Below are 18574 nucleotides of genomic sequence, written 5' to 3'. Positions count from 1 at the left end.
ATTATTTTTTTACTACTCCAGTGAAATGGTTACTCGTTTCTAAATTTATAAAATTTCTCTTCCTTTAATTCCTTTGCTGATGTAATAATGATGGTAGTGGTGAAGATATGTGGCCTTGGAGATAAGTGTACTTGGTTCCAAATCCTAGTTCTCCTACTTAGTGTGGTCTTAGGCAAGTTACTTAAATTTTCTCTGTAAAATATGAATAATGCCATTGACCTCATATAATTATAACTAAGACTAAATAAAATGATGTATAAGACATGAACAGTAAGACTTATGACCAATCCTAACACATAGTAAGGGCTCAGTAAAAGCTATAAATTTTTAATACTGATAATAAAAACAATGAGACACAAATAAGTTCCAGTGATCTAATGTACAGCATTGTGATTATAGTTAATAATACTATAGTACACACTTGAAAGTTGTGCAGGGAGTAAATTTTAAATGTTCTCACTACAAAAAGAAATGGCAGTTATACAGCATGATGAAGCTAATGCTATGGTGGTAATTTTGCAGTGCATAAATATATTAAATCAACAAGTTGTATACCTTAAACCTACAAAATGTTACATGTCAATTATATCTCAATAAACCTGGAAAACAAAAAATGATACTCAATAGAGTTTACAATTTACTTTGAAATCAATAAAAATGATCCATGTTTAATTTCAAGGAGCATTTAAGTTTTTCTGTACCTCATACACCTCATTCTCAATTATCTAATGATAAAAGTAATCAAGGTAATTGAGAAATAAGTATGTTAAAGCAGTGAACTGGCAATCTAAAGCAATATTGCAAAGCCCAAATGGCCAGCAAGGTGCTTCTTGAGAGATCTTCTTATTAGTTGGAGGATGGTATGGAAATCAGAGTGAGAAATCGGGCCTTTACAAAGTTTTCATCCATGCAATTCATCATATTAATTTTGGTGAGGTTTACACTATTTAACATTGTTGGTGGTCATCAAATTAAGCCTACTATGTCAAAACTTACCTGAATAGGATGGTACCCTAATTTGGGTACTAGCTGTCCCATCCCCTCCTTCACTGTATGCTCGAACTTCAATAATATAGACTCCAGCATCCAGCAGTGGTACTACTGCTTGAGGTTTCTGTGTCTCAATAATTTGACTATTGCTGTGCCCCTCTTGCCTATAAAAAACCTGTAAATAATAACAGATGTTTGAACATTTCATATTCAAATTATTCCAAATCTTTATTGAATGACTATGTTATGTCACATTGTGAGCTAAGGAAGCCCATGACTTTGACAGATATGTAAGTAAATGCAAAATATATGCTATATGCAACAGTGGAAAAGTACGTAAGATGCTATGGAAATAAAGAAGGAGAGTTTAATTCTGTCTGTGGGTTAGGAAAGGCTTTTCAGAGGATGTGATGCCTGAGCTAAGTACCTGAGTATGAGTAGAGTTCTAAAGTTGGATAAAGGGATGAGAATTTTAGGAAAAGATAAGAGAAAATGAAACAAAACAAAACAAAACCAAACACCTAAGCAATAAGAAACCATAACATTAGGGTATGGAATAGATAGAAGACATATGGGGATGGTGATACATGAAACTAGAGCAGTAGGTAGTGAAGTCTTTTATTCTTGGTTACTGAAATGAATAGTAGCCTGAGGGAGTAGTCAAAGCTGGCATCTTCAAATTCAAAGGACTAAAAAGATAACTTGTTAAAAATTTAAACTATAAATATTTAACAATGTAAGAAATCACTGAAAAGTTAAAATTTTAGCGTTTTACTTACTTTTGTGGTTTACTTTACTGTGAACTGGCATTTGGATGCTTTGGATAGTAAAGTAAAGTCTTTTTGACACCTAACCATGGTACTAGAATAGAACATGTATTCGTGGCAAACAGTTTCAGAATTACAAATTAGGACAGGATTATTCTGGGGTGCCTGGGTAGCTAAGTTGGTTAAGTATCTGCCTTCAATTCAGATCATGACCCCAGGGTCCTGGGCTCAAGCCCCATATTGAGCTTCTTGCTCAGCAAGGAGCCTGGTTCTCCCTCAGTCTGCTGCTCCCCCTGCTTATGCTTTCTCTGTCTTGCTCACTCTCTCAAATATATATATATATATATATATATATATATAATCTTTAAAAAGAAAAAGACATAAGGAGAAGGGACAAGATGGCAGAGGAGTAGGGGACCCTATTTCAACTGGCCCCCTGAATTGAGCTAAATATCTACCAGAAGAGACTGTGACCTCTGCTACAGAATGACTGAATATGGTCATAAACAGTATGTTGGAAATAGAATTCAGGGTAAGAATTATCCAGACAATAGCTAGGTTGGAGAAGACTATTAGTGGCAACATAGAATCTCTAAGGTGGAAGTGAGAGCTGATCTGGCAGATCTTAAAAACACTATCAGTGAGATCCATTCTAATCTAAATACTCTAACAGCTAGGGTAAATGAGGCAGAATTTGTGACCTAGAAGACAAACTGATAGAAAAGAAGGACCAGGAGGAGGCCTGGAACAAACAGTTTAGAAACCATGAAATCAGAATTAGGGAAATGACATCATGAAATGTTCCAATGTCAGAATTATTGAGATCCCAAGGAGGTGGAGAGAGAGAGAAGACTAGAAGATATAGTTGAACAAATTCTAGATGAGAATTTCCCTGATCTAGGGAATTGAAAAAGTGTTTGTGTCCTAGAGGCAGAGAAGACAACCCCCAAGATCAATGAGGGTAGAAAGACCCCCCAGACATGTGATGGTGGAATTCCTGAATCCTAAATTCAGAGAAGATGTCTTAGTGGTAGCTAAGGGGGAAGAGATTCCTTATATACAGAGGGGGGGCCATGAGAATAATGTCAGACCTGTCCACAGAAATCTGGCAAGCCAGAAACACCTGGCAAGACATATTCAGGGCACTAAATGAGAAGAACATTAGCTAAGAATAGGTTATCTGACAAGGCTGACATTCAGAATGGATGGAGAGATAAAGAGCTTCCAAGACCAGCAGAGTCTAAAAGCTTATGTGACCACCAAGCCGGCACAACAAGAAATATTAAGGCAGTTTTATAAAAGAAGAAAGACCCAAGAGTGATATAGAACAGAACTTTACAGACAATCTATAAAAACAAGGACTTCACAGACAATAAAAACTTATCTTTTAATAATCACTTCCAACATGAATGGCCTAAATGCTCCCATAAAATGGCACAGGGTTGCAGACTGGATAAAAAGACAGGACCCATCCATATGCTGTCTACAAGAAACCCATTTGGAAGCTAAAGATACATCCAGACTGAAAGTGAAGGGATGGAGAATCATCTTTCATGCCCATGGGCCTCAAAAGAAAGCTGGAGAAGTGATCCTCATATCAGATAAATTAGATTGCAAGCTAAAGACCATACTGAGAGATAAAGAAGGACACTACATCATTCTTAAAGGGTCTATTAACCAAGAAGATCTAACAATTATTAAAGTTTATGTCCCCAACATGGGAGCAGCCACCTACATGAGCCAACTGTTAATTAAAATAAAGAGTCATGTTGATAAGAATATGTTAATTATAGGGGATCTTAACACATCACTCTCAGCAATAGACAGATAATCTAAGCAGAAAATCAATAAAGAAACAAGAACATCGAATGGCACATTGGACCAGATGGACCTCATAGATATATACAGAAAATTCCACTGTAAAACAACAGAATACTCATTCTTCTCAAGTGCACATGGAACTTCCTCCAGAATAGACCACGTACTGGGTCACAAATCAGGTCTCAACTGATACCAAAAGATTAAGATTATTCCCTGCATATTCTCAGACCACAATGCTTTGAACTGTAACTCAATCACAAGAAAAAGTTTGGAAGGAATTCAAATACTTGGAACTGAAAGACCATCCTGCTCAAGAATGTTTGGGTCAATCACCTATGGGTTATGGCAAAGGCGGTCCTAAGGGGGAAATACATAGCCATCCAAGCCTTACTCAAAAAAATTGAAAAATCCCTAATATGCAAACTCTCTTTACACCTAAGAAACTGGAGAACCAACAACAAATTAAGCCAACCCCACCCATAAGAAGGGAAATAATTAAGATTAGAGCAGAAATCACTGAGTTAGAAACTAGAGATACAGTAGAACACATCAACAAAACTAAAAGCTGTTTTTTTGAAAGAATAATTAAAATTGATAAACCACTGGGGGCACCTGAGTGGCTCAGTGGGTTAAAGCCTCTGCCTTCAGCTCAAGTCATGATCCCGGGGTCCTGGGATCGAGCCCCACGTCAGGCTCTCTGCTCAGCGGGAAGCCTGCTTCCCTTCCTCTCTCTGCCTGCCTCTCTGCCTGCTTGTGATCTCTGTCTATCAAATAAATAAAAATCTTTAAAAAAATTGATAAACCACTGGCCAAACTAATCCAAAAGAAAAGAGAGAGGATCCAAATTAATAAAATTATGAATGAAAAGGGAAATCATGACTAACACCAAGGAAATAGAAACAATCATCAGAAATTATTATCAACAGTTATATGCCAATAAGTTAAGCAACCTAGATGAAATGAATGCATTCCTGGAAACATATAACCTTCCAAGACTGAAACAAGAATAAATTGACAACCTGAATAGACCAATATCTAGTAATGGGATTGAAGCAATGATCAAAAACTTCCCAAAAAACAAGAGTCCAGGACCTGACAGATATCCTAAGGAATTCTACCAAACATTCAAAGAGGAAATAATACCTATTCTCCTGAAGCTGTTTCAAAAATTAAAAACAGAAGGAAAATTTCCAGACTCTTTCTATGAAGCCAGCATTACCTTGATGTCTAAACTAGGCAAAGACCCCAGACCAATATCTCTGATGAATATGGATGCCAAGATTCTCAATAAGATCCTAGCTAATAGGATCCAACAGTATATTAAAAAAATTATCCACTATGACCAGCTGGGATTTATCCATGGGATGCAAGTGTGGTTCAACTTTTGCAAATCAATCAATGTGATAGAACAAATCAATAATAGAAGAGAGAAGAGCCACATGGTCCTCTCAATTGATGGAGAAAAAGCATTTGACAAGATACAGCATCCATTCTTAATTAAAATGCTTCACAGTATAGGGATAGAGGGACTATTACTCAATTTCATAAAATCTATCTGTGGAAAACCCACAGTGAATATCATTCTCAATGGGGAAAAGCCGACAACCTTCCCTTTGAGATCAGGAACATGACAAGGATTACCCATTCTTGTCACTGTTGTTCATCATAGTACTAGAAGTCCTAGCAACAGCAATCAGACAACAAAAAGAAATAAAAGGTATTCAAATTGGCAAAGAAGAGGTCAAACTCTGTGTCTTCACAGATGACATGATACTTTATGTGAAAAACCCAAAAGACTCCACCCTCAAAAACGAATGATGCATTTTATGGTGACTAAGAAATACGGTGACCTCAAATTACTAGAACTCATACAGCAATTCAGTAATGTGGCAGGATACAAAATCAATACACAGAAATCATTTGTTTTCTTATACACTAACAATGAATCTGTAGAAAGGTAAATTAGAGAATCAGTTCCACTTACAATAGCACCAAAAACAAGATTATCTTGGAATAAACCTAATCAAGAGGTAAAAGATATATACTTGAGGAACTACAGAACGCTTATGACAGAAATTAAAGAAGACACAAAAAGATGGAAAAACATTCCATACTCATGAATTGGGAGAATAAACATTGTTAAAATGTCTATGCTGCCCAGAGGAATCTATACTTTCAATGTCATCCCGATCAAAATACCAGAAGCATTTCAAAGAATCTGTGTGCAACCAGAAAAGGCCCCAAATCTCTAAGGAAATGTTGAAAAAGAAAAACAAAGCTGGAGGCATCACATTGCCTGATTTCAAGCTTTATTACAAAGCTATGATCACCAAGACAGCATGGTACTGGCACAAAAACAGATACATAGACCATGGAACAGAGTATAGAGCTGAGATATGGCCCCTCAACTCTATGGTCAAATAATCTTCAACAAAGCAGAAAAAAATATATACAGCGGAAAAAGAGACAGTCTCTTCAATAAATGGTGCTGGGAAAATTGGACAGCTATGTATAGAAGAATAAAACTAGACCATTCTCTTACACCATACACAAAGATAAACTCTAAATGGAAGAAAGAACTCAATGTGAGACAGGAGTCTGTCAAAATCCTAGAGGAGAACGTAGGCAGTAACCTCTTCGACATCAGCCTCAGCAACTTCTTTCAACACACGTCGCCAAAGGCAAAGGAAACAAGTGAAAATGAACTTTTGGGACTTCATCAAGATCAAAAGCTTCTGCACAACAAAGGGAACAGCCAACAAAACAAAGAGGAAATCCACAAAATGGGACATATTCTCAAATGGCAGTACAGACAAAGGGCTAATATCCAAGATCTATAAAGAACTCAAACTCAACACCCAAAAAACAGTTAATCATCTCAAAAAATGGGCAGAAGACATGAACAGACACTTTTGCAAAGAAGACATACAAATGGCTAGCAGACACATGAAAAAATGTTTATCATCATTAGCCATCAGGGAAATTCAAATCAAAACCTCATTGAGATACCATCTTACACCAGTTAGAATGGCAAAGATTAACATGACAGGAAACAACAAATGTTGGGGAGGATGTGGAGAAAGGGGAACCCTCTTCCATTGTTGGTGGGAATGCAAGTTGGTGTAGCCACTTTGGAAAACAATGTGGAGATTACTCAAAAAACTAAAAATAAAGCTACCTTATGACCCGGCAATTGTACAGCTGGGTATACACCCCAAAGTAACAGATGCAGTGAAAAGAAGGGCCATCTGTACCCCAATGTTCATAGCAACAATGTCCACAGTAGCCAAACTGTGGAAAGAGCTGAGATGCCCTTCAACAGATGAATGGATAAAGAAGATGTGGTCCATATATCCAGTGGAATATTATTTAGCCATCAGAAATGATGAATACCCAACCTTTGCATCAACATGGATGGAACTGGAGGAGATTATGCTGAATAAAATAAGTCAAGCAGAGAAAGTCAATTATCATATGGCTTCACTTACTTGCGGAACATAAGGAATAACCTGGAGGACATTAGGAGAAGGAAAGGAAAAGTGAATTGGGGGTAATCAGAGAAGGAGACAAACCATGAAAGACTGCCGATTCTGAGAAACAAACTGAAGGTTTTAGAGGGGAGGAGAGTGGGGAGATGGGTGAGCCTGGTGGTGTGTATTGAGGGCATGTATTGCATGGAGCACTGGGTGTTGTACATCAAAAAAAATGAATCTTAGAACACTGCATAAAAACTAATGATGCATTTTTATGGTGACAAACTAACACAATTAAAAATAAATAAATAAAATAAATTTAAAAAGACATGAAATTATCCTTTGGTTACATATCAGAAAGCAAAGATCATAGGAGTTATGCGATTTATACAAGATCATGTGGCTAGTTAGGAAAGAAATTGGGTTAGAAGCTTATTATTCTGATGATCAGTTAAGAGCTGCTTCAGAACTATATTATATTGTTTCTACTTACAGATCTGGATTTAAAAGAAAAACCTCCTACAAACAAAATAAAAGAATATACAATCTCTATATTTCTGTTTAAGAGAAATTGACTTCTTTTGCCATCATTGTTCATTGTCAATAGTCAGCATTTCAATTGCACCATAAAAGATGCTTAGAGAGCTAGATAAAAATTTAGATTTTTTTCTTATTAAGATGTGTTTTGAGCTTGAACTAACAGGCATAGAAGGAAAAAAAAAAACTTTAGTAGAACAATCATATATTAAATCTTGCCTATACTTGATCCTCCCTTTTGCATTCTGATAACAAATGGTACCTCCATTTCATTTTCTTTATCTTTCAGAGATTTAAATTTATTTCAGGGTCTCAGGAGAGAAGTAACTTCTCTCTAAAAGTATTTAGCACATGCAGTAATTATATGTATTAAAATTCTTATAGGGAAGGATAAGAGTATAATTTATTGGGTATATCATGTGGGCCAGGCACACTGCTATATATTGGAGATTCATAACAGAACAAGACCACATGGTTCCTGCTCTCATGGCACTTACAATGTAATAGGGACAGATACTAATGCAGTGAAGTGTGATATACACTGCAATAGAAAATGTATTTGGTGATATAGCAATGCACAGAGTTGTACTTGGTCAAGATTTGGGGCATCAGAAACATTTCTCAGAGCATGCCCACAGCAGTTTCTTTCAGCTTAAAACATGATAATTATATCAGAGTTTATGCTTCTTATTTTGACTGTAGCAGTGTAATGAATTAGAATTCTGATCATCCACATGAGGTAATTAGAAAGCAAATTTATGACAATGAGGAAGTATGTAAATTGGTGAGGATTGGCAGGGGAGTGACTATTTTAGAGGACATTGTTATTATGTAATTATAAATTACAATTCTTATGACAAAGAAAAATGCAGCTAGTAATGCATATCTAATGTTGCTATAAAATCCAGAGTTGAAGAAAAATTTGTGCATCAGTTGAGATTTAGAAACAAAAGGTAAAAGAAGGAAAAATTCCAGTTGATGATAGCAAAATGAATTTGAGATTAAATGTGGCTTTTACCAGTACATCCAGAGAGATGTGATGCTATGAGTCACTAAGTAGGTATACTAAGTGAAAACATGCATTAAATTAAAGGTTAGTCTTAGATGCTTGAAAGAATCTTGGCTCATTGTAAAATCCTGATTTAGTAAAGATGAATGAAAATGAGAAATATGAGAAGGTTAAGGAGTTATCAAGACATGTCAGAAATAGTTACTGACAATAAGGAGTCCAGGGAGTACTTTGAGGATCTGAACATTTACAGAATGGTGGTTGTGATGACAGCTATCTTTAGGCATAAAGGAAATTGTATTTTCAATACTGTCTCCAAATTCAACTTAATAAGCTGGGAAGAGTGAGTTTTCCAAAGAAGTAATTCTAAACAAAAAATTAATGTGGTACTGCTATTCTGAAAAGCATAATCTAGAAATGGCTAGTCTATACATATGATGGTAATACAACAATGATGTGAGTTGGGTTAATGATATAACAATAAATTTTTGCTGGTTTTACCCACGAGTGCCCCTGAGAAGGATGGTTCCTATTAAAGGGAAGGCCTGTTCAGCTGCTGAGCATCTTGAGAATAGTCAAAGGGGACACCTGCTCTTCATAAGAGAAGGTGAGGAATCTGAAGCCCCAGTGGCAATGGGAGGGTGAGAAGTCAACAAGATGATAGAAACAAGATGAAAAGAAGTTGGGGAAGCATAAGTACCAGTGAGAAGCCATTGACTGGGGGATGGCCAAATCACTTTTAAGAGCAGGACTTCCTATGGCCAATTTTCAGGTATTTGTTTGTATGGTGTGCTTTCCATTTTGCCTGCTCCCACCAACATTTCTATCCAGTCTGCTTTCTACATGTATGTATTTGATATAACATAAGTTATTTTTGTTTCATTTTTAAAAAATATTTTATTATAAAAAATTTCAAGCATAATCACATGTTAGAGGATAGTATAACTCATTATAAATGACTCTTTTTAATTTGTGGGTATGATAGGAAAGAGGCTGGGTCCCATATAAGGAGTGAGTATAAGATGAAGGAATAGCTGCAAGATACAGGAAATCAATGAGACTAGAATGACCAAAGACATTAAGTTCTCTTGAGAAGCTGGGTAAATATAGAGGGCATCTTCAGAATTCTGTAGGCTGTGCAATAAAATATCAACCCAGGTGTACATATATCTCAGGAGTCTGGAAGGTCCCGATGTCTAAGTTGAATAAATAAACAAAAGCTTCTGCCTGCATTGATGGAACACTTAATAACTAGTAAACTTTGAGCCTGATTTTCCCCTACTCTCCCTGGCTCTGTAAACAGGCAGAAGGTAGAGGTGGGGGGGGGAAGATATACGGAGAAAGGGTTGTATATCTAGGAAAAGATACTTTCTAGTTGTAGAGTAGAAAACAAAACCTTATTATTATTATTTTTTTATTATGTAGCTGGAGGTCCTTGGGTCCTTGTTCTGAATTCCTTCTGACTGCTTGTTTTTGTTTTTGTCTTTTCTGAATGGACGAATTTTCTCTTAGTGGAGAAGGGGATATTTGCACAAGTGGATGTACATCTCCTGGGCATTTATATTTATTTTCCCTTTTACTTGGGCTTAAATCTACATGAGAAGAACAAGGTGGAGATAAGATGATTGTTTTACTTTATAATCTTGGCAAACTTCTTTCATGATATAGAGAAAAAATTTCTCCATTCTCAAGAATATTAAGGAGAATTATAGCTGAATATGCTTCAGTCCACAGTTTTGTTATTGGCATTGGTATTTCTTTAGGAATGCCAGGAACATATGTGCCAAAATTAATTAAAGATTATAGATACAAACTCTACTCTAGAGGAATTATAAAAATGACATTTTATTCATTGAACAGCATTTATTTGAGAAATGTAGAAAACTATATTAAATAAATATAAGAAAAATAAATTAGAAAAAAGTATTTGAAGTTTTTGCTCCATTTTCCAGATCAATTATAAATAATATATTAATAATACAAGTGACTGTTTCTGAATTGGGAAATGTAAGAAAAGAAGAGAAAGGAATAATAATGAACTTGAAGAATTATAAGTACACTAAATAAACTCCTAAATTTGACTTATCTTTTCAAATGGGGAGTTATTTTATTTGAGTGAAAATAATATGTAGCCATATCTTCAAGAGACAATCTTTTCCCAACATTCTTCTGGTTCTTCAAGCTTCTATTTCTCTTACTTTTTAATGAAAGTTGTGATGTGTTAAAATTATTGCTATTTAATCTGGACTTGTTAAACAAAATCCAAGGAAGTTCAGTATATATTGGATGATCTCAAAAAGCAGTAAGAAATTTCACAACTAGGTAATACTTAACATTTATGTGAATGGATTTAATTTTAACATGTCTCCTCTGATACAACCATATATGGCTTGATTCCATCCTTCTTCCACTATATTCTTGGTCATTTTTAGTTCCCTGGTAAGATTTATGATGAAGAGACCTCCTTTATTTTCTGAACACCTTGCACAAAATTTCTCATTATATCTTTCTCTGTTAACATTTTGTCCTCATATATGTTGTCACTTCACTCTTTGAAATTAAGTAAGGAACTAAGATCCATGCTTCTTAGGAAATGGATTGGTTGAATGTCAAATTCCACTACTTTGTCTTATTATTTTATTATTCTCCTTTTGTTGTTTATTTTTAAAGAATGAGTTCAATCCTGTATTTAGTATCCAAACTGTAAGAAAAGACTTGAGTGTATTATTTATGGACCAAGTCTGCAGAATAAATCTATTTTTCTCCATATCTGCCACTTTTTAATCATTTTCACAGCCTGGCAAAGTTCTAGATGAAGACTTTTCTGAATTCATCTACTTTGGTCTTAATACAAAGGGTAGAATACACAGTCCTTGAATTTTAAACCTCAGGCATTGACTCCAAGTTTCCCAACATCAAACCTACACACCACGTACATTTCCAGTGATCTCTTTTGCTTATAAAAGTAAAACAACTTGACAAAGACAAAGTAAAAATAAATGTACTTCTCTTTTTGATATTATAATTACTTGTGGACGCTTTCTCTTACCCTGTTAAGCAGGAAGGCCTCTACCTCAAATTGCTTCATGGATAAAGATATAGTGTACTGACTTGTACCTACTTTTGTCAATCTTTTGTGACTGCCATATGCTATTAAGCTTAAGAGGTGGTTCACTGTTATACTGGTATTCTTGGTCTAGTGGTTAGGTCATTCTTGGTCTGGCAGTAGTTTGGGGGGATGTAGTAGAAATCAAAGAGGTTTTTTCCCTCTGAATGTCATGCTTACCCTTGGCCACTTGTGTGAACCTCCATCCAAATGGTACAGCTCTTTAGCTGCAGTGCAGTTCCTTGCCTAGGCTGGAGGAGTTTTCTCTAAAGTCATGTTCAGAAAAGGGGGCTACAAGCTTATGTTCTCTGGGTTACATCCCTGTAGTTTAAATTTGCAGCTATTGTTTCTAATCACATTCCTGGTCCCTTGTGCATGTGTCAGGAGGAGTTTCATCCTGTCAAAACCAGACTTTCCTAGGAGAATTCAGGCACTGTGTTAAGCCACAGTCATCAGCCTAAAGTCCTTTTTCCCTCATGGGGCTCCTTGTGACATTTCTTTTTCTTTCTTTCTTTCTTTTTTTTTTTTTTTTTAAGATTTTATTTATTTATTTGACATAGAGAAAAGATCACAAGTAGGCAGAGAAGCAAGCAGAGAGAGATGGGGGGAAGCAGGCTCCCTCCTGAGCAGAGAGCCAGATGCGCGGCTCCATCTCAGGACCCTGAGATCATGACCTGAGCTGAAGGCAGAGGCTTAACCCTCTGGGCCACCCAGGCGCCCCTCCTTGTGACATTTCTGCCAATAGGTTTCTCATTGGGAATTATCTTGTCTATCAGAAGTTCTAATAAGATTTAGTTGCAAAAGAACAGGCTTTGAGGTCTCACTCCATTTGTTACCAGCAGACTCCTTTCTTAGGAACAAGCTCTTTCTTTTCAAGAACATAAGAAAGTATAAACCATTTCAAGGAAATAAAAGAAAAAAAATCTTCTACCAATGTGTACCTAATTTGTCATTAACTTATACAAGTAAGATGGAACATGCTAGTGATTCTGCCCCCAGCAAGAAGGTATTCCAAGGTAACTTCTGCAGTCTTCATTTAGGTAGAATAGGCAGGCGACTTTCAAAGATTAGTTCCTTTTGTTAGAATTTCACCTAACTAGACGTTCTTCTCCCAAAACAATTAGAATAAATAATAATTATTTTTAAATGAACACCTTCTATATGCTGATAGCTATATGGTATTTTACATAAATTATCTTATTTAATCCATAAATAATTCTGTATGATAGATATTATTTTATTGTTATTTCTGTATTTATGTATTGTTATTTCTGTATGATAGGTATTATTTTATTATTATTTTATTGTTATTTTTGTTATTTTGAAATTAAGAAAATGAATTCAGAGTTACACATATAGTATTTGAAAGAAAGTCTGACTCACAAGCTAGTGTTCTTTTCCCACTGCACTTCACAGACAAGAAGACCATGCTGGAAAAACACACATCTGATAATATATACATAATATACTTCTAGCTGGGTTAAATTAATTAATTTATTCATTCATTCTAGAAACATTGGGGGTAAAATGATGAGGAGTTTCTGCCTTCAATCACTTACAGTCTGGCTGGGGAAACAACCACAAAGAGGAAGAACAGTGACAGAAATAGATGGGGTAATTGTGAGCAAAAAGAATTGCCTTGCCTGGGAACCCTATGCCCAACCTCACGTATTTTTCAGGGTTTATTATCTGAGAGGTGCCTTATGCTGACTGGTTCTGTCAGGTAGCCATATGCTTTCATGTAGCTCTTTCTTGTTTTCTACTTTGCCCCTCCAGTTTGGGAGTTTTGTTGTCATAGTTCTAATGATATTAGGTTTGCTCTTGGAAGGTATATCACCATTTGTGGCCATACTGCTACTTTTAATTTTTGAAGGTATATTTGTCTTAGAGGAAAAGTTGTAAGGACATGGTTATTTGGGTAAGAGTATAGAAGGAAGAGAGCAAAGGGAAGGTCTAAAAAATAGGTCACCTTGCTCTCCCGCAAAAGATCAAATTCAATATCTCTAAGGATTAGAACAGATTTCAGTGTGAATGTTTGAGTAATGAAGGATGTCTGCCATCCATACTAATTATGGTCTGTAAGAAATAATATAATTTTTGTTTTAAAATATGATTAATGGGAATTACTTAACTTAAAAACATATTTCATTTATAACTTCTTAAGTTTTTAGCTTCAGAATTTTAACAATTTATATACAAAATACTGTGTTTAATTTCTGGTAATTGAAAAGCCACATAAATGATGATTTTCAGTCTAAATACTATTAAAATGCTTAAAATTTTTGGTATAACTAATATTCAAAGTATGGTTTTGTATGGAGTTTAAAACAATCATAGAATCTGATGAAAAAAGAATTTGAAATTCAACTAAATCAATATATAGTCTACATAGTTGTTCTTCAAAAACAATCTAAATGTCTTCATATTACCAGCCCGCTTGCTGACACATTTCAGGATAACCATATGTGAAATGCTGTGTCTCTTTTGGAGCTTGGTGTCTCTAGATGGACTCTTTCTTAGAAAGAAAGAAAGAAAGAAAAAGAAAGACTGACTTAAGAAAGTGTTGGACCTAACATTTTTTTCTTTTTTTTGCTAGTAGTCTTTCTATGCAAATTAAATCATCCAGTCTTTGTCATCTGCCAGAAAACTTTATCTTCTGGGAGAAAATGCTAGGACTCTGTGCTTAAGTTCTGTTGGTCCTGACACTGCTTCATGGAACCATTCTTCATTCTGGATTCAAACTGTTGCTGCTTTTCCTACTCATTCCCTTCCTATGCCTTGTGCAGTTAAAACTGATTTTGACTGCTATGGCTGACCTATTATAGGGGGGTTTTCTTCTAACTTATAAGTAGAATATGACTGGGAAAAACAGGTATGCTGATGCCTTATATTTGCATATCCTCATACTAACAATTTTTAAGGTGAGTGTCTATGCAAGGGAGTGAAGAAACATACTGACCTTGTAGCCCATGACTTCAGATTCATTGGCTAATGGTCTGACTGGTTCCCAGCCCAGAGAAAGCTGAGAGTCTTGCTGTTCCCACCTGAGATTGCTGGGTGCTTGACTAGGGGCTGCAAAATAAAAAGTGAAAGTGAACTGACAAGGAATGTTAAATCCATTTCTTCACTTAAATCTTTGTATTTCAATCTTTTCTTGTGTTTGGTAGTTGGCTGGCACAGTAGGCTTCTTTCCAACTGGAGTCAGATAAGGAGAGTTTTTGCTCCAGAGTGTCATTTTAATAGCTACTCTACTGAGCTTTTGAAACAGAATCCTTTTATCTTCCTTCTGTGACAAAATCGCTTGGCCTTGTTTCACAGGAAGATAACCTTTATCTACTGTGAATGCAAAATTTTCTGAGCTAGTTTTGGATTTTAGATCTAAGCATTCAAGCAAGACTATGAATTAAAACTCCCATTCAGCTCTCCTTATTTTGTACCTCACATGGCTTTCAGAAATGTTAAAAGATGTTTTTCTTTTGTTTGAAACAAACAAAAAGCCCCAGTCACTTACGGGATTTCTTGGTGGTTGCACTCACTTCACTGCTAGGTGGCCCATATCCAGCTCCATTATAAGCCCTTACTGTGAAGTGATATAAAGTATTTCCTTCTAATCCTGTCAGAATGAGAGAGGACTCATTCCCTCTAGTTTTGACTGTTTCTGCTGCATCTTCTTGTTCCATGTCTTTCCAATAACCAACCTGTCAACAGATTATTAAATGACAGATTAATTTTGAAGTTTGTTCTATGCTTGAGATTGTTTGGTTTTCCTAAAACCCTAAGAAATCACTCCTATATCATCCAAATAACAGGTACTACTAACATGGCAAAATCAGTGTTAGTCACTGTCTGATTTATATCTGTGTGCATCTTAGCAGGACTCAGCAGAGCAATAAAAGGTATTACCATCTAGCCTGATAGCATGAGTTTCTTGGAAAGGGCCCAAAACACATCCTGACATTAAGGAAGAATCACTCAAAGAAATTGAAGAAGGGCTCTTCTCTCATAGGTTATCAGAAATTTTCACCTTTCAAAGTCATGGAACTTTGATTTTTTTGAGAAAGAGACATGAAAAATATTTTCTTCTGGGCTCTATATACAGGGGAGTCATATAAGCTGTATGGATTTAATAGAGAAGAGGTGACCCAGAACATTCACGATATCTGGGAGTGGTCTAAATGTAGACCTATCACATTGCTAGGATATGGGAGGGAGGCAGAAAGGAACTTTTCTGTCAAAGCATAATTTATGCATTGAGATGATCTTTCCTGATTATAAGCTCATGTGACAGCTCTCATACCAAACTTGAGCCCTTTGTGAGTTTAACTAACTCTCTTTGTATACCTAAGCTTAACACTTTCTCAGACATTAAAATGTGACCATATTTAAGTGGAGAAAAGAGTATTTTTTATTCCTCTACTTACTTACTGTGGTAAAAGTAATAGAACAGTAGTTCCTCCCACCCCATTTTTACTGTGGTGAAAGAAGTATATGACTGCACCCATTTCATCCTCCTTCAAGTGCTTTGTCTACTGTAGAGGCTAGAAAGACAAACACCACATTTTCCAGAGGCTTTCAGCTAAAGTTGCTGCTATACACTGTGGACAGCGAGGTGTTTTTGTTTGTTATTTGAAATATTCTGGAGCATGCCAAAGACTGCCATTTCCAGCTATAACCGTAGGAAGTCATTACAGGATCTTGTCTCTCAGGAAAAAAACATTTGAGTCACCACATCACATTCAAAGTCCTCTACCAGCCTAGGTGCTGTTTGAAGGCAAAGGCAATAAGAAATAGAGGAGGAAGGAAGGTTGTCACAGCAACTTTGTGAAATGAAGCCTATAATAGCTATACTTTCTTCCAGGTACTGTTTTGTGTATACATATTAATGAATTGGGCCCTTTCCTTTCTTCTGATATTTTATGTAGTGTTGTAGATAGGTAACTTTCTAATATAGTTCATTAGAGGAAGAATAAACTTTCACCATGAGATGGACAGATTTACTGATGGAACTTTCTTTGGCTTTCCTGCTTAGGGAAAGGGTCAGTACATTTTCATTTAAAAAGTGATATTTGCATTTTATCAGTATGGAACACAGTTGTTGCTTGTTGTTGCTTTTGAGTGTTGCCGAGTGGGGAAAAGGATGTGTATATATGTTGAGTAACCAAAGGGATATGGTTACATTAGTGTTCAACACCAATTTCACTCTTCATTCTAGTTATCTCCTTGTACTGCAGAGGATGGAGAGCAAAAAATCTTATTTCTAAGACTCCTCTGCAGTTACGACTCGATGTGTTTTAGCTTCAGTCAGTCAGATGAATATGCCTGAAATTTGAAAGTAAAAGTGAGATGGATATTGAACTTCTGCTTTTGCATCTCTGCTGGTAAGCATATTAATGGAGTCTATTTTTCCTTTCCTTCCTGCCACCCCAAGGCAGCATTAGCTTTATGAGAATCAAGAATCAGGGCACAGGACATCCCTTTCTTGGTGCAAATCATAGTTTGCATGGCGGGATTCTGGAACTGGCAACAAGACTGGAGGTCTCCAGATTGCAGCAACTTCCTGAATGTGGCACCATCCTGATTATAGTGGCTTCTTTAACCATGGCAATGGAGCATGCCTCTGGGCCTGGTGGCTTAGAAGACATCTTCCTTTGTGTTGGTTGTATAGTTTGACTTGGAAAATCAAACTTGATCTTTCAAGTCACCCTGAAGTCCATTAATTTAAGTCAATAATTTTCCAAAAAATTTAATAACTATAATACTTCTTAAACTAGAGTAATTTAGTTCTTTGCAACTAACCCCTGTCTGAAACATCTACATGGATCTCATATATCTTTGTATATATCTATCTCTTTATTTTCTTTAAAGGCTAAAAAGATAATCAAATTCCTATTTCTCATCCTTATCTCTTCACAGATTTGAACTGGTATACAGCTGAGTGACTGAACTTCAAAAATCTGTTTGAATTAGTTGGAATCCTCTAAAATCCTAACTTTTATATGATGATGGACTCATTCCCAATTCTGAAAACTAGTTTAACTTGCTTCATCTTTGAGAATATTTTAAAAGAATAAATCTAAGTTATTTTCAAATTACAAAATTGGCTGACATGTCATTAGATGAACAAACACATATCTTTCCTTTCCAGTGATATATCTGATTTCCACTTCTCTGTTTTAATTTTCTTTAATTGGTTAGATTATTTTAAATTAGTTAAATATGTATATTTGAGGGAAACAAGTATGTTTAAATTCAATAAATTTGAATTTATTTGATAAAGATTTGATAAATATTTCACTATAAATTTTGACTTCTAAATATTGAATGTTTAATGCTCTGGTTAATTACCATAAAATTAAAACATCCTATTGAAAGATAAAATGTTTCTTAAGTAACTAATTGTGAAAAAATAAAAAAAAAAACAAATCCCAACTAATTCCAACTGAAAACTACACAGTGTATTCTGAACTATGCTTCAGGTAAAAAATGTTCCTGTTAAAAAAAAACCAAACTTTAACTGAGGGTACTCATTTAAAATAAAGCATATCAGAGGTGGGTGGGTTGAGGTGATGGGTGAAATATGTGAAGGGGATTAAGAGTACATTTATTAAGATAAGCACTGGGTAATGATGTAAAGAATTGCTGAATCTCTATATTGTACACCTAAAACTAATATAACACTGTATGTTCACTATACTGAAATTAAAATATAGAACTTTAATTTAAAAAGCAATAAAAAATTAAGCCTACAGAGAAATATAAAAAAAAAAATTCCACGCATTCTATTTCTAGCATGTTTAAAACAAAAGAATAGGAGTTGTTGCTTTCACAGTGAAATGATAATTGTTTGCCCCCACATTTTTTTTTTTTTGAT

The 18574-nt window shown here is 35.5% G+C and overlaps 1 protein-coding gene across 3 annotated transcripts in view; it reads right to left on the bottom strand.

The window, feature by feature from the left end:
• The window catches only part of CNTN5 (contactin 5), a gene marked incomplete at both ends in the record, with an annotated part of 773509 nt that overhangs the window by 3259 nt on the left and 751676 nt on the right, over positions 1-18574 (bottom strand). For all 3 annotated transcript variants that reach the window (XM_080816834.1, XM_080816835.1, XM_080816836.1), the window contains 3 exons: positions 997-1165; positions 14663-14775; positions 15215-15401. In XM_080816834.1, the coding sequence (XP_080672960.1) occupies positions 997-1165; positions 14663-14775; positions 15215-15401 (469 nt within the window). The remainder of the gene's footprint in view (positions 1-996; positions 1166-14662; positions 14776-15214; positions 15402-18574) is intronic.

Source organism: Martes martes, assembly GCF_963455335.1.
Source record: "Martes martes genome assembly, chromosome: 10".
Taxonomy (NCBI): Eukaryota; Metazoa; Chordata; class Mammalia; order Carnivora; family Mustelidae; genus Martes; species Martes martes.
This window is presented reverse-complemented; position numbering and strand designations above follow the sequence as displayed.